The sequence below is a fragment of the Oryzias latipes genome, chromosome 16, assembly GCF_002234675.1.
Source record: "Oryzias latipes chromosome 16, ASM223467v1".
NCBI classification, from domain to species: domain Eukaryota; kingdom Metazoa; phylum Chordata; class Actinopteri; order Beloniformes; family Adrianichthyidae; genus Oryzias; species Oryzias latipes.
In genome coordinates this window covers 25,854,283-25,877,730 of record NC_019874.2, presented here as the reverse complement: position 1 = coordinate 25,877,730, position 23,448 = coordinate 25,854,283, and the positions used below count along the sequence as shown (strand labels likewise).

The following is a 23,448-nucleotide window of genomic DNA, read 5'->3' as shown; positions in this document are numbered from 1 at the left end:
GAATCACGTGGATCACGATGTAAGCAAACCCCGGCGGAGTGGCTTCATTCAGTGGAGTAAAATCCAGGGAATTTTGTCATGTTTCAGCCAGGGACATGAAATCTAGCTCAAGATTAATGAGGATATCTTGGACAATATCTCCCTTGGTTGTGAGGGAGCGAATGTTCAGGAGACCGAAGTTGACAGATATGCGGGGGAGATTGTTAGCCATCATGTTGTTAGCCGAGCGAAGAGGAGCTAGGACACTGTGTGTTAGCATGGCGACTGGTGTGTCTTGACGGACGGTGAGCAGATGACCAGAGTGACTTGATGGAGTTGGTGTTGTCGTAATGGAAGTTCCGACGTGATCCTCGATTAGTTTATATCTCCGGCGGGGCACGTATAATGTCTAGAATCGGATATCATGTTGGAGGAGCTAACACGCGGCGGTGGCCCGGGCGGAGAGTACCGCGGGTTAGCAAGTTCATCAGCAGAGTCGTAGTGCTGTCAAAATTTGCTGGACAAGTGACAGGATAATCCAGGTGAGTAAAATCCACACAAGATCGAGAGTAATCCACATTGTTGGTAGTTGGGTTTAGTTGCAGTAATTATCCAGGGAGCAGCGGCCGTCAGAGGGCGCGCCAGCGTTCACTCGACCCGGGATTTTGTGACAGGAGGATTGATCAGGGTTCTCAACTAGATTTCATTATCTGATGAAGAAGATCCAGCTATTATTTTAAATAATTATTAATTTAAATTTAAAAGACGTCAAACAATAACCTGATTATAATCTATAGGATCATTCTATAGGATCATTTCCTGTGTCAATAACATCACAGTGCCTCAGAAAGAATTCATGCAGGATATTAGATTAATTCCAATACATTCATGAGCACATAAGGCGCTATAAAGCGCACTTCAAAGTTCTTCCGCCAGCAGGGGGCGCCCTATGAGCCCCTGCGCCTTATGTGTAGTTGTGGGTCGTAGAAAAAGATGGAGTGAGGAAGGGAGAGAGACTTAAAGGCCAAGTGGAACCTAACTGCATTGCAACTATCTACATTTTTAAAGCGTTATGCTCGTACTTTATAACCCTCAGCCATTTCAGTGTTGCTTGTGTTTCCTGAAACACACACACACACACACACACACTGGCATTTATATTTGTATTTTGTGAGAAGTCACCCAAAACAGACATAGAACATTTCAAATTCAAATATACTTTTTTTTGTATAATGTTAACCTGGTTGTTATGGCCTAGCAGGATAGGTCTAGGGCTGAGAAACACATGAGGGTAATTCAGGTAATAGTATCGAATCCAGCCGGCAACCAGTTAATTTTTCATTTTTTTCTTCAAACTGTCTCTTGTTTCCTCTTTTCCAGAATGACACTTTTTTCCGGCTGGGGTTTGCTTTTTTTCTTCATTTTATTTATTTATTTAACACATATACACACACACACCCACACACACAAATCTATATTTACATTCATATTTAAAGAAAAACAATGTATTCACTGTTTCAAATGGCCCTCTTCTGGCCTGTGATGTCATCGAATCTGGTGGCTGAGGGGTTAATGCTAGGCAGTTGAACGTCATTGGGGTCTTTAGGTGCTGGTTCAAGTCCTGTCCACAACCACTGCTTTTTCCACACACATGTTCTAATCTGCACAGGCACTCTGAGCTCAGCAGGTACACACATAACATAGAATTTTTCAAATTCAAATATACTTTTTTTTAGCCATATGGAAAGCTGGTTGTCGTGGCCTAGTGGCATAGGTCGAGGGCCGGAAAGAAGAACGGTAGGTATTAATAGTATCAAAACCGGCGGGCAACCAGCTAATTTTTCGTTTTTTCTTCTAACTCTCTGTTTTTTCCTCTCTTCCACAATTACACCTTTTTACGGCAGTGGGCTTGCTTTTTCTCTTCATTTTCTCTCTTTTTTTTTTAGAAAAACTCAAAAGTATTTTCACGACTATAAGGCGCACTCCAAAGTCATACATGTTCTTCCGCCAGCAGGGGGCGCCCTATGAGCCCCTGCGCCTAATGTGTACTTGTGGGTCGTAGAAAAAGATGGAGTGAGGAAGGGAGAGAGACTTAAAGGCCAAGTGGAACCTAACTGCATTGCAACTATCTACATTTTTAAAGCGTTATGCTCGTACTTTATAACCCTCAGCCATTTCAGTGTTGCTTGTGTTTCCTGAAACACACACACACACACTGGCATTTATATTTGTATTTTGTGAGAAGTCACCCAAAACAGACATAGAACATTTCAAATTCAAATATACTTTTTTTTGTGTAATGTTGACCTGGTTGTTATGGCCTAGCAGGATAGGTCTAGGGCTGAGAAACACATGAGGGTAATTCAGGTAATAGTATCGAATCCAGCCGGCAACCAGTTAATTTTTCATTTTTTTCTTCAAACTGTCTCTTGTTTCCTCTTTTCCAGAATGACACTTTTTTCCGGCTGGGGGCTTGCTTTTTTTCTTCATTTTATTTATTTATTTAACACATATACACACACACACCCACACACACAAATCTATATTTACATTCATATTTAAAGAAAAACAATGTATTCACTGTTTCAAATGGCCCACTTCTGGCCTGTGATGTCATCGAATCTGGTGGCTGAGGGGTTAATGCTAGGCAGTTGAACGTCATTGGGGTCTTTAGGTGCTGGTTCAAGTCCTGTCCACAACCACTGCTTTTTCCACACACATGTTCTAATCTGCACAGGCACTCTGAGCTCAGCAGGTACACACATAACATAGAATTTTTCAAATTCAAATATACTTTTTTTTAGCCATATGGAAAGCTGGTTGTCGTGGCCTAGTGGCATAGGTCGAGGGCCGGAAAGAAGAACGGTAGGTATTAATAGTATCAAAACCGGCGGGCAACCAGCTAATTTTTCGTTTTTTCTTCTAACTCTCTGTTTTTTCCTCTCTTCCACAATTACACCTTTTTACGGCAGTGGGCTTGCTTTTTCTCTTCATTTTCTCTCTTTTTTTTTTTAGAAAAACTCAAAAGTATTTTCACGACTATAAGGCGCACTCCAAAGTCATACATGTTCTTCCGCCAGCAGGGGGCGCCCTATGAGCCCCTGCGCCTAATGTGTACTTGTGGGTCGTAGAAAAAGATGGAGTGAGGAAGGGAGAGAGACTTAAAGGCCAAGTGGAACCTAACTGCATTGCAACTATCTACATTTTTAAAGCGTTATGCTCGTACTTTATAACCCTCAGCCATTTCAGTGTTGCTTGTGTTTCCTGAAACACACACACACACACACACACTGGCATTTATATTTGTATTTTGTGAGAAGTCACCCAAAACAGACATAGAACATTTCAAATTCAAATATACTTTTTTTTGTGTAATGTTGACCTGGTTGTTATGGCCTAGCAGGATAGGTCTAGGGCTGAGAAACACATGAGGGTAATTCAGGTAATAGTATCGAATCCAGCCGGCAACCAGTTAATTTTTCATTTTTTTCTTCAAACTGTCTCTTGTTTCCTCTTTTCCAGAATGACACTTTTTTCCGGCTGGGGGCTTGCTTTTTTTCTTCATTTTATTTATTTATTTAACACATATACACACACACACCCACACACACAAATCTATATTTACATTCATATTTAAAGAAAAACAATGTATTCACTGTTTCAAATGGCCCTCTTCTGGCCTGTGATGTCATCGAATCTGGTGGCTGAGGGGTTAATGCTAGGCAGTTGAACGTCATTGGGGTCTTTAGGTGCTGGTTCAAGTCCTGTCCACAACCACTGCTTTTTCCACACACATGTTCTAATCTGCACAGGCACTCTGAGCTCAGCAGGTACACACATAACATAGAATTTTTCAAATTCAAATATACTTTTTTTTAGCCATATGGAAAGCTGGTTGTCGTGGCCTAGTGGCATAGGTCGAGGGCCGGAAAGAAGAACGGTAGGTATTAATAGTATCAAAACCGGCGGGCAACCAGCTAATTTTTCGTTTTTTCTTCTAACTTTCTGTTTTTTCCTCTCTTCCACAATTACACCTTTTTACGGCCGTGGGCTTGCTTTTTCTCTTCATTTTCTCTCTTTTTTTTTTTAGAAAAACTTAAAAGTATTTTCACGACTATAAGGCGCACTCCAAAGTCATACATGTTCTTCCACCAGCAGGGGGCGCCCTATGAGCCCCTGCGCCTAATGTGTACTTGTGGGTCGTAGAAAAAGATGGAGTGAGGAAGGGAGAGAGACTTAAAGGCCAAGTGGAACCTAACTGCATTGCAACTATCTACATTTCAAAGCCTTATGCTCATACTTTAAAACCCTCAGCCATTTCAGTGTTGCTTGTGTTTCCTGAAACACACACACACACACACACACACACTGGCATTTATATTTGTATTTTGTGAGACTTCACCCAAGACAGACATAGAACATTTCAAATTCAAATATACTTTTTTTTGTATAATGTTAACCTGGTTGTTATGGCCTAGCGGGATAGGTCAAGGGCTGGAAACACATGAGGGTAATTCAGGTAATAGTATCGAATCCAGCCGGCAACCAGTTCATTTTTCATTTTTTCTTCAAACTTTCTATTGTTTCCTCTTTTCCACAATGACCCTTTTTTCCGGCCGGGGGCTTGCTTTTTTTCTTCTTTTTATTTATTTATTTATTTAACACACACATACACACACACACCCACACACACAAATCTATATTTACATTCATATTTAAAGAAAAACAATGTATTCACTGTTTCAAATGGCCCACTTCTGGCCTGTGATGTCATCGAATCTGGTGGCTGAGGGGTTAATGCTAGGCAGTTGAACGTCATTGGGGTCTTTAGGTGCTGGTTCAAGTCCTGTCCACAACCACTGCTTTTTCCACACACATGTTCTAATCTGCACAGGCACTCTGAGCTCAGCAGGTACACACATAACATAGAATTTTTCAAATTCAAATATACTTTTTTTTAGCCATACGGAAAGCTGGTTGTCGTGGCCTAGTTGCATAGGTCGAGGGCCGGAAAGAAGAACGGTAGGTATTAATAGTATCAAAACCGGCGGGCAACCAGCTAATTTTTCGTTTTTTCTTCTAACTTTCTCTTTTTTCCTCTCTTCCACAATTACACCTTTTTACGGCCGTGGGCTTGCTTTTTCTCTTCATTTTCTCTCTTTTTTTTTAGAAAAACTCAAAAGTATTTTCACGACTATAAGGCGCACTCCAAAGTCATACATGTTCTTCCACCAGCAGGGGGCGCCCTATGAGCCCCTGCGCCTAATGTGTACTTGTGGGTCGTAGAAAAAGATGGAGTGAGGAAGGGAGAGAGACTTAAAGGCCAAGTGGAACCTAACTGCATTGCAACTATCTACATTTCAAAGCCGTATGCTCGTACTTTAAAACCCTCAGCCATTTCAGTGTTGCTTGTGTTTCCTGAAACACACACACACACTGGCATTTATATTTGTATTTTGTGAGACTTCACCCAAGACAGACATAGAACATTTCAAATTCAAATATACTTTTTTTTGTATAATGTTAACCTGGTTGTTATGGCTTAGCAGGATAGGTCAAGGGCTGGAAACGCATGAGGGTAATTCAGGTAATAGTATCGAATCCAGCCGGCAACCAGTTCATTTTTCATTTTTTCTTCAAACTTTCTATTGTTTCCTCTTTTCCACAATGACCCTTTTTTCCGGCCGGGGGCTTGCTTTTTTTCTTCTTTTTATTTATTTATTTATTTAACACACACATACACACACACACAAATCTATATTTACATTCATATTTAAAGAAAAACAATGTATTCACTGTTTCAAATGGCCCACTTCTGGCCTGTGATGTCATCGAATCTGGTGGCTGAGGGGTTAATGCTAGGCAGTTGAACGTCATTGGGGTCTTTAGGTGCTGGTTCAAGTCCTGTCCACAACCACTGCTTTTTCCACACACATGTTCTAATCTGCACAGGCACTCTGAGCTCAGCAGGTACACACATAACATAGAATTTTTCAAATTCAAATATACTTTTTTTTAGCCATATGGAAAGCTGGTTGTCGTGGCCTAGTGGCATAGGTCGAGGGCCGGAAAGAAGAACGGTAGGTATTAATAGTATCAAAACCGGCGGGCAACCAGCTAATTTTTCGTTTTTTCTTCTAACTTTCTGTTTTTTCCTCTCTTCCACAGTTACACCTTTTTACGGCCGTGGGCTTGCTTTTTCTCTTCATTTTCTCTCTTTTTTTTAGAAAAACTCAAAAGTATTTTCACGACTATAAGGCGCACTCCAAAGTCATACATGTTCTTCCGCCAGCAGGGGGCGCCCTATGAGCCCCTGCGCCTAATGTGTACTTGTGGGTCGTAGAAAAAGATGGAGTGAGGAAGGGAGAGAGACTTAAAGGCCAAGTGGAACCTAACTGCATTGCAACTATCTACATTTCAAAGCCTTATGCTCGTACTTTATAACCCTCAGCCATTTCAGTGTTGCTTGTGTTTCCTGAAACACACACACACACACTGGCATTTATATTTGTATTTTGTGAGACTTCACCCAAGACAGACATAGAACATTTCAAATTCAAATATACTTTTTTTGTGTAATGTTAACCTGGTTGTTATGGCCTAGCAGGATAGGTCGAGGGCTGGAAACACATGAGGGTAATTCAGGTAATAGTATCGAATCCAGCCGGCAACCAGTTCATTTTTCATTTTTTCTTCAAACTTTCTATTGTTTCCTCTTTTCCACAATGACCCTTTTTTCCGGCCGGGGGCTTGCTTTTTTTCTTCTTTTTATTTATTTATTTATTTAACACACACACCCACACACACAAATCTATATTTACATTCATATTTAAAGAAAAACAATGTATTCACTGTTTCAAATGGCCCTCTTCTGGCCTGTGATGTCATCGAATCTGGTGGCTGAGGGGTTAATGCTAGGCAGTTGAACGTCATTGGGGTCTTTAGGTGCTGGTTCAAGTCCTGTCCACAACCACTGCTTTTTCCACACACATGTTCTAATCTGCACAGGCACTCTGAGCTCAGCAGGTACACACATAACATAGAATTTTTCAAATTCAAATATACTTTTTTTTAGCCATATGGAAAGCTGGTTGTCGTGGCCTAGTGGCATAGGTCGAGGGCCGGAAAGAAGAACGGTAGGTATTAATAGTATCAGAACCGGCGGGCAACCAGCTAATTTTTCGTTTTTTCTTCTAACTTTCTGTTTTTTCCTCTCTTCCACAATTACACCTTTTTACGGCCGTGGGCTTGCTTTTTCTCTTCATTTTCTCTCTTTTTTTTTTAGAAAAACTCAAAAGTATTTTCACGACTATAAGGCGCACTCCAAAGTCATACATGTTCTTCCACCAGCAGGGGGCGCCCTATGAGCCCCTGCGCCTAATGTGTACTTGTGGGTCGTAGAAAAAGATGGAGTGAGGAAGGGAGAGAGACTTAAAGGCCAAGTGGAACCTAACTGCATTGCAACTATCTACATTTCAAAGCCTTATGCTCGTACTTTAAAACCCTCAGCCATTTCAGTGTTGCTTGTGTTTCCTGAAACACACACACACACACTGGCATTTATATTTGTATTTTGTGAGACTTCACCCAAGACAGACATAGAACATTTCAAATTCAAATATACTTTTTTTTTGTATAATGTTAACCTGGTTGTTATGGCCTAGCAGGATAGGTCAAGGGCTGGAAACACATGAGGGTAATTCAGGTAATAGTATCAAATCCAGCCGGCAACCAGTTCATTTTTCATTTTTTCTTCAAACTTTCTATTGTTTCCTCTTTTCCACAATGACCCTTTTTTCCGGCCGGGGGCTTGCTTTTTTTCTTCTTTTTATTTATTTATTTATTTAACACACACATACACACACACACCCACACACACAAATCTATATTTACATTCATATTTAAAGAAAAACAATGTATTCACTGTTTCAAATGGCCCACTTCTGGCCTGTGATGTCATCGAACCTGGTGGCTGAGGGGTTAATGCTAGGCAGTTGAACGTCATTGGGGTATTTGGGTGCTGGTTCAAGTCCTGTCCACAACCACTGCTTTTTCCACACACATGTCCCAATCTGCACAGACACTCTGAGCTCAGCAGGTACACACATAACATAGAATTTTTCAAATTCAAATATACTTTTTTTTAGCCATATGGAAAGCTGGTTGTCGTGGCCTAGTGGCATAGGTCGAGGGCCGGAAAGAAGAACGGTAGGTATTAATAGTATCAAAACCGGCGGGCAACCAGCTAATTTTTCGTTTTTTCTTCTAACTTTCTCTTTTTTCCTCTTTTCCACAATTACACCTTTTTACGGCCAGGGGCTTGCTTTTTTTCTTCATTTTATTTATTTATTTATTTATTTATCACACACACACACACACAAATCTATATTTACATTCATATTTAAAGAAAAACAATGTATTCACTGTTTCAAATGGGCCACTCCTGGCCTGTGATGTCATCAAATATGGTGGCTGAGGGGTTAATGCTAGGCAGTTGAACGTCATTGGGGTCTTTAGGTGCTGGTTCGAGTCCTGTCCACAACCATGTCTTTTTCCACACATATATCCCAATCTGCACAGACACCCTGAGCTCAGCAGGTGCACATAGGTTTTATACAGAAGGTTGGGAAGAAACACAAAGGTTGAAATTCATATGCCCAAAATAAGGTGTTGTACAAAAATAATTGTTTTTGTGGTTGGGTTGGGATGATACAGGACTTGTGTTGACAAGACAATTTTGCATGGAACTAAATAAATTAAATCATTAAACACTACAAAACAGAACAATCATTTCTTTTTGTTACTTGGCAACAGCTAACGCTATGTAAGCCGTCTCGTACGCTGGTTAGCTTTAACGCTAATGGAGCAAACACAAGCAGATATTTACATGTTTTTTATACACTGACCAGAAGGTGGCAGTATTAAACTTCCAAACGTTTTTTTTTCTGAGGATCAGCCAAAGGCTCCCAGAGTTGTCACGAGGGGGGAAAACATTTGACATTTTTGAAAGAATCTCAATAAAATTTCTGTAAATCAGACCATACAGATAACTGAGTAACAAGCAAAAGGGTTATTCAAATTATTGAATTATTATTGATAGTGCCAAGTGAAATTTTTCTATATATTTTCTCAGTCATTTTGTCAAAATTGACATTCATTACTATTGCTGTACTCATTACAAACTCTAATCTAGGACACACACAATAGTTTTTGTCTAGTTTTGTCAGAATAAACGCCCCATCAATTCTAAATGAATAAATTGAATGCAGTTTTTATTAAAAACATCTCTTCACTGGAGCATAAATCATACCTTTCATCTAAGCTTATAGATAATAATCCTTTTTCAATTAAACACAAAAGAAAGCATGGTTCTGAATTCTTACTTTTATGAATTTAAAAAGAGGTTTTGATCTCACTCTTTCATGTCCAAAATTCATTTCCATTTATTATGCTATCATATATTTTCCAGACATGAAACAAAATATTTCTTAATACATTAAATCTTTCCAGTTTTTTATGAATCTTGGCCTAGTCATTTTTCCAAAGCCTGTTTCTGCACATTGAGCTCAATGCACATCAGTCTGTAGATAGATCTGCTGAGGCTCTGCTTCTGTCCTTTCACATGACCGCTGACAGCCACGTTGGATTTTCTATTCAATTCAAATTTAATTGTATAGCACAAATTCATGACAATATTCATCTTAATGGGCTTCGTGCCGGTATTTGGAAGGTAAACATACAATCAAAAAAAAAAACTTAATGACACTTTATTTTATAAACCCTTTGTCATGCTGAGTTGAGTACTGAATGTTTATGTTGGTGTTTTTCGATAACTGTAGTTATTCCGGAGTTGGGTCTCAAGGGCAACAGACAAAGCCCAGAACTCCCTCTTCATAGAAACTTCTCCAATTTGACAGGAGAAATCTAAGGGGGTCCTAAGCCAGCCAAGAGACATAGTCCCTCAAGTGAGTTCTGGGTCTTCCCCCGGCCTCCTCCCAGTGGTTTAAACCATGAATACCTCCACAGGAAGGGGGTAGGAGGCATCCAAAAGAAACCTCCTCTGGACTTTCTTGATGTGGAGGAGCAGCGGCTCCACTAAAACCTCCTCCCGGGTGACTGGGCTCCTCACCCAATCTCTAAAGGGCCGCCCTGCAGAGGAAACTCATTTCAGTCACTAGTATCCAGAATCTCATCCTTTTGGTCGTCTATCTGCCTGTTAATCTCAGGCTCTGTTTACAGCGTAACTTTGTTTTTGTCACCGTTTTAGAACTGCTTTATTTGTTCCATGTGATGACCCCCCTCTCCATAAATTTTCATCAGTTTTTAGTCAGAGTTGTCCGTTTCACTCACACAAATCTCAAGTTATCTTGCTCTAAAGAAGTTTGTTACATTTGTATTTTTCAATTCTTATTTGTTCTAAAGAAGAGGTTAAAAACACACATTCACATACGTTGATAGTAAATCATTGAAGTTGCTGTCAAGTTTTCTTTCTGAGCAATCAGAGAAATAAATGCTGCAACATTACATGATAGTTATATCACTTTTTTAAGGGAAAAAAAGATGACAGACGTCTTGTTTTATTGGGCACAATTGCAGCAAAAAAAATCAAAAATAAATCTATTTTTCTGATTTTACAGGGATCCATTTCATCAGCTTTGAGCTTTTACAACTCTTTCCTGCTAGAGGCGCCTTTGTTTGTTTGATGCATCAGTTATTCAGGATTAAAGGAGTCTTTTTTTTGGCAGGTTGTATCCATCCATGTTTTCTGTTTCCTCTTTAACGCTGTCATATTTTGGAGCAGATTCATACTTTTTAATGAAACAAACTCTCAGCACACCAGATGTTTTACTTTAGATGCACAACAGGCATTCATTTAATGAAAGAAAATCACTAAATCACTTTCTCCTTTCCATACATGTGTGACATCACATAACCTTTTAAAAAAAACTACTGAATTCTTCAGACTTAAGGACAATAAATGATGTGGTTTATTTGGAAATACTATGATGCAATCAAGTTTCTAACTACATTTCAAGCAAAAGGTTTTGTTTTGTTTTTGCAAACGTTAAGTTTTACCTTGAACTGGATTTATTTTCAGCCCCAAACTATTTAATTTAGCATTTTATTTCATGTTCAGCAGCAGTAATTCATGCTGAAACAGAGGAGCAGCTGGATGTCTTTGTATGCAAGTCAGACCAAAACAGAACAAAGCAGATCTGCTGTCTAAATTAAATGGAAGCATAAGTGTCTGAACATCTGTAATCTGAGCAAGAACAAGCTGTAGCTTTCTGGTGCAGCATGTGTATCAAGGTGCTGAATAAAGGAAAAGCAAAACTGCTGCATTTCAAGAAAAAAGGTCAAAAGGAAGTTGTTGAATTGAGATAGCAGCTGTCCAATGCTTCTCAGAGAGCATGTCATGCTTTTAAAACAACCTGCCTGCAGGTCAGCTGTTCCCACTGACCACACATGAAACCCGGCGCCATTCTTTCCCATGAACATTTTCTCCAAAAGTGCACAGGTGTTTTTGTTACTTGGAGTTCAAGTCACTCTGAGACACTCTGCAGCACTCAGGCTGATTTGCCTTCCCTTCATGTTGTCACGGAGGTGGAAGCATCACAAGAAGCCCCAGCCATCCCCAACACCAAAGCTCAAACTCTGCTGCTCCGCTGAAGCAAAACTACCAAATAATAGGGGAATCAAATCTCTGTTGACCTGATAAAAAAAAAAAACAAATCTTTAAGGACATTTATGAGAAAAACTCTCAAAAAATATATTTTATTTCAAGCAATTGGACTGTAGGACATGGGTATTTAAATGTGTGTGTTTTCTCACTAATCATGCAATCATCTACTTGTTCTCAATAATAAGTGTAGTCATCCTGTTTGCAGAAACAACATGCCGGACTGTCAGAAGCTCAGGAAGAAGCTGAAGAAGAAGAGAGGGCAGAGAGCGTATGCCTGCCAGTGCAGCTGGTTCTCTGCTTCAGAGCCTGCTGACCTCAGGGATCAGCCTCAGCTCCGATGGGTCTGTGGCAAACACCCGGACTGACTGCTCACCTCAATCTACTTTCTAAACTCTCCATCCATCCATTTATCCATCCATCCTTCAGACGTCGTTGTGAAAGGAAGAACTTATCCTTGGCCTCTATTGTCAGCAAGACTTAAAACATTGTTTTCCATCTATCTGTCGAGGAGGATTCTTGAAGCATTTCCAGACTGTACAAAAAATCTGAATCTGTGCATCTCACACCCATTCATTGATGGCTGATTTCAAAATATCTCTTCCTGCGTCTTCCTCTTTTTGGAAGAGGTATTTGGACACAAATATCTGAAACTTCAAACTTTCTGAATATTTTGGACTGCTGCCCAACTGTGACACATTGTGATTTTCTACTCCTGCTCTTTAAACAAATCTGTCTCCTGCCTGTACTGGAATAAAATATATTTGATGAGGAACATGAAACATTTTTTTTCTTTACATTTCTAAAGCTTCTGGACTCCAGACGTTTATTTTTTTTTATGTCTAAAAACTTGAGCATTTGAGTTTAAAAATTGGAGGAAGTGGAGAAATGACACAAAGTCAGAACACAGTTTTGTTTACATGTAGAACACTCACTGCAACAAAGTTAATATATGACATATTTTCTCATCTTTTTGCTTTAATCTTTTGTCATTTTTAGCAGTTTCAAATGTACCTTTGGGTGCATTTATATCTTCTTTAAATAAAAGGTGTTGTACAAATAAAATATAAACTCTTTTTTTAAAATGTTTTAGTTGAAATTTTACTAAAAACTTTACTAAACTTTTTTAAATTAAGATCCCACAGTATAACGTACATGATTGTAAAAAAAATATCAACCGCAGAAACTTTTAGAATGAAATCCAAAAGCTATGGGTTAAAAAAAAAACATTAAGTTCATTGATATCAATAAAACTTGTTATTTTTGCACTTTGTTTGTTAAAGTATGTATATAATTCTAAGGCCAAATCCTACAAACCCCATCTACTCTTATCAAAATTTCAAATGAAAAGTTTTATATAATCTTTTTAGGAAACTTTCAGTGATGGACAGTGTAATAGAATTTGTAATTTTAGTTCAATAAAAAACTATTGGCACTTTCCTATAAAGTTCTTTGATTTACCTTATAGGAGTCTGGCCTGCAGACTGAATGGTGCCCTCCAGTCCGGTCAACTAAAAAATAAAACAAATAAAAATACATAATTTATTTTAAAATTTGGTTCATCTTTGTTCCTGTGCAAACAAAAACTAAAGTACTTGTTTAAAATCACGATCTGATCGTAGTATTTCAAATTTTCTCCAAGTCACATTAACAGCGTTTTCTGTGCGCATTTGAAAACAGGAGGAAGAGTTTGGCCGTCATACGCAGCATTGAAAAAACATTGAATCGTCCTGATACCGATGATCAAAGTTTCATCAAGCTGCAGCTCCTTCATACTCTGATCTCGTCTCACAATAGCTGTGCAGTTGTCTGCGCCCCCCAGATCCTTAGTGTGGCTGTCTGAAGTGACGAGAGGATGATGACATTTTATTTAATGCTTTAAAGTCATGAGATCAAATCTCAGAATATGTGGCTTGCTTTTAGCACATAAAAAAGCTCATAAGTTGCATCACAAAGAGTTTCAGTTTTATTGAAACTTCTGACTGTTACTAAACTGTTTAGAGACTTTGTGAATAATGTTGTGAACCATACTTCTCTGTCCTAACGAGAACAGATCAGATTTAATGAAAAATATCAGAACTTTTTATTCTAAAAAAACGACAGTTCTGTGACATGTAATAAATCATGTGGAGGCTGTGTTCTGGTTTCTTTCTGTGAGTGTCAACTTTGTGGCCCTTCTGGTAAATCCTGAAGGGCTTTTAACAAAAGGTGGAAGCAGTAGATCTATTTTCAAGTGGCGGGATCCATTCAGATTTTGTGCTGTACGGAGAGTTTGTAGAAATGAGTAGAGCTTTTGTCAGGTGAGTTTTGCATATGTGAATATTCTTAAGCTTAGCCCGTAATAGTGGGCGCTCACAAGAAATGTCAAATAGGAATGCAGTCATAATAAAATGTGATGCAACAAATGGACTCACCGGTGAATCTGTATTCACTTGGTTTACTCCTAGAGAGAAACTGTCATTTCATCATAACAGAAATAAGCTGCCGTGGTTCATAGTCTGCACCCTACTACCCTGTTGTGTGGATGTGCGCACAGCAGCAGTGTGGTGATGTGCGTCACCTCATTAGGAGAGGCTCTATTTACCACCATTAGCATTCATGTGCATGCTCTGTGCATGACTGGTGTCATTTCCACTGCAGATTGGCGTTCTGTGTGCCGGACTTGTTTGTCCTCCCATCAGTCAATGCTGCCTGAACTTCACTGTCAGACCTAACGGGCGGCAGCATCATTATTTTCAAAAGTAAAACCGTTTTCACATAGACATGAAACACAGAGACACAGGTTTATTTAGAGACGAAGCCTAAAAAAAGACAGTTTTTTTAAAAACTTAACATATTTTTAGAAAACTTTCAAACACTCTATTATTAAAATAGGAAGTTTTAATGGATGGAGACATTTTTCTTCCACTTTAGATGCAGGTACATTACCTACCTTACTCTATCATAATGACTCGTGCCATCATTCTTTTTCTCCTTTTACTTTTGAGTAAAAACATGAAAACATTGGTCCAGAATCCAATAAACATGAAAGAAAAAATAATTAATGAATGGAATATAATTGAACGTTTCATTTGAAGAGCAACAGAAGATAACTTCACAAATTAACCTATTATTTATTCAAATGGTTATTATTTTTCTTCAATTCCAAAGAGCCACAATAGAGGGATAAGAGAGCTGTGAGGCTCTGGAGCCTCAGGTTACCATACATGCAGCTGAAAGTCTTGCCTGAACCGGAACTGCTGGGTTTTAGACGGCCTCAGCAAACCTGACTCCGTTTCTCATCTGTCAGAATCCAGGAAGAGGAGAATGACAGAGCTGCTGAAGAGGAGGAGGAAGAAAAGGAAAATAACAGCTGTGGCGATGGATTGCGGCGCGGCGTGGGCAGGAAACTGTCACTGGTCCATAAGGAGCAGCAACAGTGACTGGTATACTTAAAACTCAAAAACTCCTGTCGAAACTGATGTTTCCTTTCTGAGGAGGGACAATGAGCCCAGGTGTTCCCTCCTCAAAGACAGATAAAAGACGTTGAACCCCAGTCTCTGAACTCACCGGTGAATTGGACAATCACATCGGCTGTTGTGACACATTATTGTGATATCCTTTGGATAAACTTTGGATACACTTCATGGATCTACGCCTTTTTTTATTTTTTATTTTTACATTTTCCACTATGTTTTCACCCTATTTTTGCTTTGTTTGTAGATTTATACACTCTACATGTTTTGTCATAAAACATATAGAGTATGAAAGCGCTTTGAGTGACTTGAAAAGCACAGATAAATCCAATCCATTATTATTATTATTATATAAAACTGTTTGATCTAAAATTGGTTGTGATTTCTGCAGCAGAGAAATTAGATTATTGTGTGACATAATCAAAAATGTATTTGCGAAAAGAGAAGCTGGGGTTGTACTTAAAAGCATTGCAACAAGAGATCATTTTAAAGATAAATTAATTGAGAAAATTGTAAAGTAGAAAAAAAATTGCCCGGCCCACTAAGAATTAAACATTGGACTATTAAACTATTAAACTTGTCAGAAATATTATTAATTTAAAGCTGGGTTATCCAAAATCTAAAGATTGACTAAATTTGAGGTTGAGAATCACAATAAATACAATTACTGAAATATATATTGATTAGATTTCTCCCAATTAGATGTCATTATCTGATAAAGAATACCCAGTTTTTAATTTTGAATACTCACCTGAATAATTTAAATCTAAAAAAAAGTGAGATAAGAACTTGATTTTAGGCTTTCATAGAATCATTTCCTAAGTCAATACAACATCACAGTGCCTCAGAAAGAATTTTTGCTGGTTATTAGATCAATTCCAATACATTTATTTTCATCAAATTAGAATATCTTAATTAAAATCAAAATATGATTTTCATTGGGGAGGGGGGTATCCTTATTGATAAGAAGTTTACAAACATGTTTATTTTAGTATTTTTATTTAGCAGTCTCTTATTTTTTATTTTTATTTTAATTATCCTTTTTTATTTCATTTCATTGTTTTATGTTGGATTGACTACTTTGTAACAACATATTGTTAACATTTGTTAACACATTGATTTGTTCGAAGACATTTTGATTACTGTATTGTGTTTGGAAAATGAAAAAAAAAATCCTTTAGGTTTGCAACGTGGATGCAGTAACCCTCCTTGCCAGCAGGTGTCAGTATCGAGTTCACAGAAGAGTGAAAGCCGCAGACAGACTCCGGAAGCGCGGATTTTCCTGCAGCGGAGAGATGGAAGCCTCGGAGTTTGAGGATGTTTTGGATGAATGGTTTATAGAATCCTTGACAGCGTGAGCAAACTTCCCATCTGCATTCTGTCATCATGTTTAAAAGTCGTTTCATAAAATAAAATCCATGAAAATATTTTTTCTAAAATCCTAGAGAGGATTTGAAACAAACAGACCTTGAAACAAGTATCTTTGACTCACAGTCTCCATAAAATGTGTTAAAGTGTAGATTTAAAAATGGGATTGAAGCATATTCCAAAAACATCAAATGGGGAGCAATGTCTGAACTGTAGACACACACTCGCACATTTTCCTGCAGGGCTGATGATGTATCTACAGATGTCTGTGTTTCCTTCCTGCAGGTACAAAGATCTCCATGTTTATCAGCTGGAGCATCCCACCCAGGTCATCGAGTGGACATCTGGGAAAAGTGAGTGGAAAACAGGGAGTGCGTTTATGCAAAAAAGCATTTTCTACTTAAAATATTACTTTTTGCTGCAACAATGAGTATTTTAAAAAAATCTAAATTATGTTTTACAGCATTGACAAAGTTAAAGGACTTTCACTGCTCACAGGCTGGTCTGGCTCTTTTTTCTTCTTCTCTCCGTTCGTTTCAGCCGTTTGCGTGGCGGGATACGGTTCCTCCAAAAACCAGCTCTTGGAGCTTCGATTACCACTCAAGCTTTTTGCAGAAGAAAACAAGGTAACAGTGAAGAAGACAAAAGCTTTTATAGTGAAGCGCCGTTTCCAGCTGTCTCTGAACTTTTGTCCCATTTGCTGAGTTCAGGGTCTCTGTGCAGAGCGGGATTTCAAACTTCTCCATGGTGGTTTCTCAGACGGGCCAGTTGGCTGCCTCAGACATATCCCAGCATCCAGGTGAGCTCAAACATCTGTCTTCTCAGACAGTCAGTTTTTCTTCCTCCTGCTCAAACCTGAACTGTTTTCTGAAATGGGTTTTTGATTTCTGGAAAAACTAGCATTGAACTAGTTTGGAGTTTTGAATCAGACTCTGAATGTGTGACTTTCCTCACACCAAACAAACTTCATGAGGAGTTGAATTAATAAAGGTGACTACTTCTTTCTTTTGAGGCAGACTGATTGTGACCAATGATGGACAGGGGACTGACCTGCAGGTGTGGGACCTTGGAGGAGATGACAGTGGTGAGATTTATGTTAAATATTCTCTCTTGTAGCGTGAATTTAAAAGTTTAAAAATTTAGTTTCTCATTAAACTTAAAAGGGTTAAACATTTCCAATACTGCCACTGACGTACTCATCCTCCTTTGGAGGAGGAAAAATCTTCATTTCCCCTCCTTCCCTGAGAAAAACTCTGACAAAATAAGCCAGATATATTAAACTTTAATACCATATCAAAATCTTAAACATTCCTGCTGCTAGAGAATATAAACAAATTAAATGAAGGATTAATTACTTTGAAGAACAATAACATTGAACCTATGTGCAAAAACTTGTGTTAATGGCTTCAATGTGCCTGCTTTGTGCCACAAATCTTTTCAAGACGAGGTTGCAGGTTTTCTTACTTCGACTCTCGAGTCCTGCTCAATATTGAGCCTAGCTCTGTTCTTTATTTTCCAAGTGGCAACAGCAGAAAAGTCGATCTCACAAAGATAGGACGTAGAATGGAAGCAGAACGCCCAAAGTCTTCTGCCCCATGAGTGGATGCTCCCTCTCCACACCCAGCCAGAACTCAGGGAGTATCTGTGCTGTAAACCTCATCCTCAGGGGGGAGTCTGACGTGATTTCAATGAACTGATCCTCCTCAGCAGAGCTCAAACCAGCAGCTGCTGCTGCGTGAAACGGATCTCTCAGCCAGTCGTATTGAGATCTGTTGTCTGGGAAATATTTGAGAAAGAATCCTGGCAAAGAAAAAAAGGAATAAAGTGAATGATCCTTTTTATACAAAGTAGAAATAAATTAAATAAAGGATCATTAACTTTGTATGTTCTCAAACTGTGGGGCGTGCCTCCCTTGGGGGGGCGCTGAGGCATTACATCCATTATACATGCTTTTCTCCATTCTTCAACAAATTTGATCAGAGTTGCAGAGAAAGGCAGGTGAGGGTATCCAAACCGTACCGGTTGCATGTGCGAAATGCGTCAACGTCCGGGCCGCATTACCGTTCTTTTAAGACGTTAAAATCTGTGTCTGAAAGTTTGAGTTTAGTTCCTTCTCCGACGGTGATTGGCTGTCTGCTGCGTCTCTTCTTCCATCTGCAGACGTGATCAGAAGAACAGGAACTGTCAAAGGGAGGGAAAGCGCCCAACAGTGTGGAAGCAGGATTGCAGCTTCACCGTCTTCATCGCCTCAAGTCCTTCATGGAGCAGAGAGCGGCAGTGTCCAGCTGACTCAGCTGACTTCAGGACAATCCCTTTATAAATTAGGTCAAACTGTGGAAACTGGAATGTAAACAAAATACATTCATGCATCAAGGTTTGTAGAAAATCAAACTGATTTTTCCCTTCCATTTTTCCCTTAAACAGAGACCGACACTTCAGATCCTCTGAACTCCTTACAGTTCACGAGTGATGCGGTTTTCCTCGCCGGATGCTCCAACGGGAGAATTTACATGGCTGACACCCGAGTGTCCGCCGCTCCTCAGATGTCACCTCCGCCTGCATCTTCAGGTCAGTCCGCCGTCTGGTGGACAGACGCCACTGCAGACCCTCAGCAGGCGAGCTGCAGGGTTGTCAGGCTGTCTTCCTCTGGACACGCCGTGGTTTCAGACCTGAGGAAGCTGGGAGAAGCCGTGTGTCAGGCTCAGCTGGACATCCACTGCAGCTCGGACAACGTCACGGTGTCCTGGGCTCCGAGGAGGAACTACATCTCCGCGTCAGGTCAGCCTCGACAGGAAGCCGAGCTTTTAGACTTCCACAGAAATACAGATGTGACTAGCCGCTACTTTAAAGCGATGCTTCTACTGTTTCTGCACTAAACTCAGGCTTCAGTGGAGTTGTGGACATCTATGACACGCGTGACTGGAGGATAGAGTTGCGGCGAGTTCAACCGCTTTTTCAGCATCGTGGTCACGAAGTCTCGTGTAAGCAGGCTGACGGCTGCGACCCTGTCTGCATCACCGCCCACGTCTGGCACCCTGAGCGCCCGCAGACGCTGCTGTCCACCGCTTCAGACGGCTCAGTCCACGTCTGGGACTGGGTGGAACCGGATTCTAAAAGAGCAGAATCCAAATCAGAACCCAGTATATTGCAGGACCAGAAATAAACTGGAGGTTGGACAGCATGAATCACCTCAGACACACGGATGGAGTATTGAATGATAAATATTTCATTTCAACAAGGGAGTGTGACTGGTCCACAGGGACTCGTTAAAACTGCCACAATTGACCTTCTTGAAAACTCATGACTCAGCTGTTACCCGTACAGCATCAGCTGCGGTGTCTAATAAATAAAATAATTATGAGTCAGAAAATATCATTTTACTTCAAATTATTCCCCATCCAAATTATTTTGAGTGTGTATGTTTTTTTTTTTACCTCATATTTAGTCAAAAAACTTTAGTTTCTTAATATGAAACACTTAAAACCCATCTATGGAAACACATTTTTCAGACTTGAGTTAGTAAAATACTTTTTGCACCTGGATTTTGTTTTACTGAGCAACTGGATGTTTTTGTCCTTGGTTTATACGGCCAAAAAGGACAGCTCAGTGAAGGATGGAATTCTTATTCAACCACTCTGAATGAAGGGAGGCGATGATGGTTATACTTAAATTTTTTTTTTTTTTTTTTAATCAATCCACCCGAGTCGAAAGCCCTGAAAAAGGGCGGACAGTTGTGCGTCTGTAGAATGACTAACCTACATTAGGAAAACTGTCCCTTCATTGAAACAACAGGAATAATTCCAGCTGAGAAAATATAGTAACATCATGTCATGACCGTGACCTTATGTCACCTTCAGTTCACAGCAGTGAATGGTTTACCACAGAATAAGAGGACATGTGTCCATCCAAGGCACAGTTTGTTCACTATGTAACAGTGAACTCTGATATATTACAGATAAATAGGATTTAAACTGAACTCGGTAATGAAGGTGAAGTTTCAGTTCTAAGCAGCCGGAACCGTTCTGCAACTGTTTTTAGAGGAGAAATATAAGATAAGAATGAGCAAACGGTGCAAACCACTCACTTTTTTAGGGGACCGACATTTAAAAAAAGAAACAAGAAAAAGGGGTTTTCACAACCAGATTAAAAGGAAAGAAACTTTTTAAGGAAGATTTTTTTTAATAACTCAGACCTTAATTTTGATAAACACGTTAAAGTAAATGAAAATTGTCTTTTGGTGTTTCTAACATGTTCTTGTATCGTTTTCCTCATGAGGAAGGATGTATATAAAGAAAATTAAGAATACAACTGTGTTTGGGAATTTCAAATAAAACTGTTGTGAATCAGGAGCACACAAAAAGATGCAGTTTGAAAAAGTTTGTAGTTGCGTAAAAGCTACAATTAGTGGGCCACGAGCTCCGTTCCATTCTGATGCATCCACTTCCAGACAAATATACTTTGTCTACATTAAACCTTAAGCATTGAAAGCATTTTTACAAAAATACAAATCTAGTAACAACTTTCAGAAATTTCTGAAAGGAGCTTTGAAAATTTCTCAGCAACGTTTTTATCAGAATAATTCTGCTTTCAGATCAGAGGGGGAATATTTTTGCAGCTTGATTTAGAAAAATAGTTTTAAAAAAGGCAAGACTTGAGCAACAGAGCGGCATCACACAGCTGATTGTGTGTGGGTTAGATTTCCTACAGTTGCTGATGCTTGTCCAAAAATGAAGTGGAGGAAGTTCTGCAGAGCAGACAGGATCATCTAAACAGTGTCAAACTGTTTTAGTCTTGGAGAATCAAGCAGTGTACTCCTCGTTGCATAATCTGATGTTATAGTCTGACGCGTCATCTGCTTGGAGTGGTTTCTTTTTATAGCCTTCTGCACACACTGCAGCTCAAAAGTCCTGTTTGGTTTCTCTATAAAAAGAAAAGTTATTGTTAATAATTTAAAGTAACAAAGATGTTTAGTAATGTCTCATCTTTGAAAGTACTGAAGACGGAAAGAAATGATTGTTGTGGAGTCTCCGTTAATAAACTTTTAAGTTTATTCCACCATACCGGCTTTCCTCTGTTCTTTATCCACCACTACAATGTCTGGTTGGTTCGCCATTACCATCCTATCAGTCTGGATCTGGAAGTCCCACAGGATCTTTGCCCTCTCATTCTCTACCACCTTCGGAGGTGTTTTTTTTATTTTATTTATTTTTTTATATATGTCCCAGATGCTTGATCTCTTCATAAAAAACATTGTATAAGTTCACATCTTCTTGGGAGTTTAGAAAAAAATGCCATCTATGAAGAAATTTAAAATACATAGAATTTTGTTTTGTTTGCCAATATTAACACTTCATTATGATCATTGTTGTTTTTAACAATCAAAATAATCTTCCCCTTAATCTTTTCAGTTAGCATTGAGAAATTAGGACAATGATTCCATGCTTATTTTAGGGAAATAATCATCCAGTTTTACTAGATTTTCATTTCAAGCAACAGTTAAGAAAAGAAAGGGTGATTTTTATTTTTCATTAGTCATAATTTGTGATGTGTGCAATAGGTTTAGGGTAAAAAAAACTAGAAAAAAAACTTGACATTGGATTCTTTTTGGTAAAAATACCCTTTACTTTAAGGCTTTAGTTTTAGCATAGATCCTTACATTAGATTTCATTGATTTCTTTGTTTAATTTTATTGAAATAGGGCTACACATATTTTTAATCAATATTTTTAAAATAAATATTGAGCTGTAAATTATAAAAGAAAATTTCAGTTTTCCCACTAAATTTCCTAACTGCATGGAGTTTATTACTAAACCGATCGATGAGTTCACAAACATCGTTTATACTTTCCAAATTTTCCACAGCCAAGAATGTAATTAATTTTTTTCTCGCCTCCTCAAATATTGAAAATATTTAGCTTTTTTTTGCATTTCCAAAAACCTTAATTTTAATTAAATCATTTTTTCCCCCCTTTTACCGTTTAATCTTATCATGCAGCCACAGCTTGTGTCCTCTGATGTCTATGCAGAGTCTGATGCGCCTCATTCACTTTCAGCACATTTGCTCAACAACACATTTAATCCAAACTCTGGATGAAGCCAGTGTTTTTTCTCCGCTGGCCACTCTGATTTGGTTGATGAAGAAGTAAGTGGCAAAAACATGCTTTGAAAAAACATTACATTTATTAAAAGTTGTTAAAAAAATGATTGAAGGGTTGGATCAGAGTTGTATGGAGCTATGGGTGTCAAGCAGCATGCATTGCTGACCCAGCAGCAGGGGCGTGGCTGTCTGCAAACACCTGGTTCCACGCCCAGCTTTGTGCCATGCTCTAACTGTATGGCTTCATACGGTTATGGAGGTTTGGCTCGTGCTCTAACTAGTGGCGGTGTGTGTGTCCATCTGGATGCGGTGTCCAATCAATGATGTCTGCTCTCTCCTCCTGGCTCCTGTCACGGGGCCAAACGAGGTCGAAGTGCTGCTAAGTGGAAAGATACCTGGACTGAACTTGTCCTTCAAAATTCATGACAAGGGCCCTGTTTTCATCAGTCTGGTTCATCAAAGTTGAGTCTGTTCTATTAACCTTCATTTAGAGGAGATGTGGGCAGGGAAGACAAAAAGCTCAGCTGTGAGGCTCGCGAGGGCCACGTTCCATTGGAGTGTTTAATTAAAGCTGAATGTTTGTTTGCATGGAGACAGGAGTCAGGTTTCATAAAATAGTCAAACACACTGATGTTCAGGAACCTATGAAGGGAAATGTTTTCCTAAAAGAAGCATTTTGAAATTCAATCACAAGATCATAAAATCAGATATGTTTTCTAATGTTTTCAAATAAGAAAAGAACCTGATTTTTTTTATCCTTATTGAAAAAGTAAAATAAAAAAAAGTAAAAGCATCTTGTTTTTTTTCTTAAACAAGATTGGATTGGAATTTTCCTCCTCCCATTTTATAAAAGATTTAGAATCTATTGCC

General features: G+C 38.9%; 1 protein-coding gene and 1 long non-coding RNA gene across 3 annotated transcripts; both read left to right on the top strand.

Moving 5' to 3' along the window:
• LOC111948947 lies at positions 1-12,441 on the top strand. Its single transcript, XR_002874927.1, has 2 exons — positions 1-521; positions 11,868-12,441. It is a non-coding gene; the product is annotated as an uncharacterized LOC111948947 (long non-coding RNA).
• A 3,760-nt stretch (positions 12,442-16,201) lies between these two features.
• On the top strand, positions 16,202-21,540 carry wdr73 (WD repeat domain 73). Of its 2 annotated transcripts, none has more exons than XM_011485711.3 (8): positions 16,202-16,468; positions 16,768-16,835; positions 17,023-17,108; positions 17,193-17,281; positions 17,495-17,566; positions 18,643-18,807; positions 18,907-19,260; positions 19,365-21,540. In XM_011485711.3, exons 2-8 carry the CDS (start codon positions 16,782-16,784, stop codon positions 19,643-19,645), a joined length of 1,101 nt encoding a protein of 366 aa, XP_011484013.1. In that variant the 5' UTR covers positions 16,202-16,468; positions 16,768-16,781; the 3' UTR covers positions 19,646-21,540. The 2 variants fall into 2 exon arrangements, with proteins under 2 accessions (XP_011484013.1, XP_004078509.1); XM_004078461.4 differs by having other exon boundaries at positions 16,211-16,468; positions 17,499-17,566.
• The last annotated feature ends 1,908 nt before the right edge of the window (positions 21,541-23,448 follow it).

Excerpts from the sequence above, each read along its gene's own strand:
- wdr73 (XM_004078461.4), top strand. The coding sequence starts at position 16,410 with ATGGAAGCCTCGGAGTTTGAGGATGTTTTGGATGAATGGTTTATAGAA. Across the intron at positions 16,836-17,022 it reads CGAGTGGACATCTGGGAAAA|CCGTTTGCGTGGCGGGATAC; the intron begins GTGAGTGGAAAA and ends CGTTCGTTTCAG. Across the intron at positions 18,808-18,906 it reads ACAATCCCTTTATAAATTAG|AGACCGACACTTCAGATCCT; the intron begins GTCAAACTGTGG and ends TCCCTTAAACAG.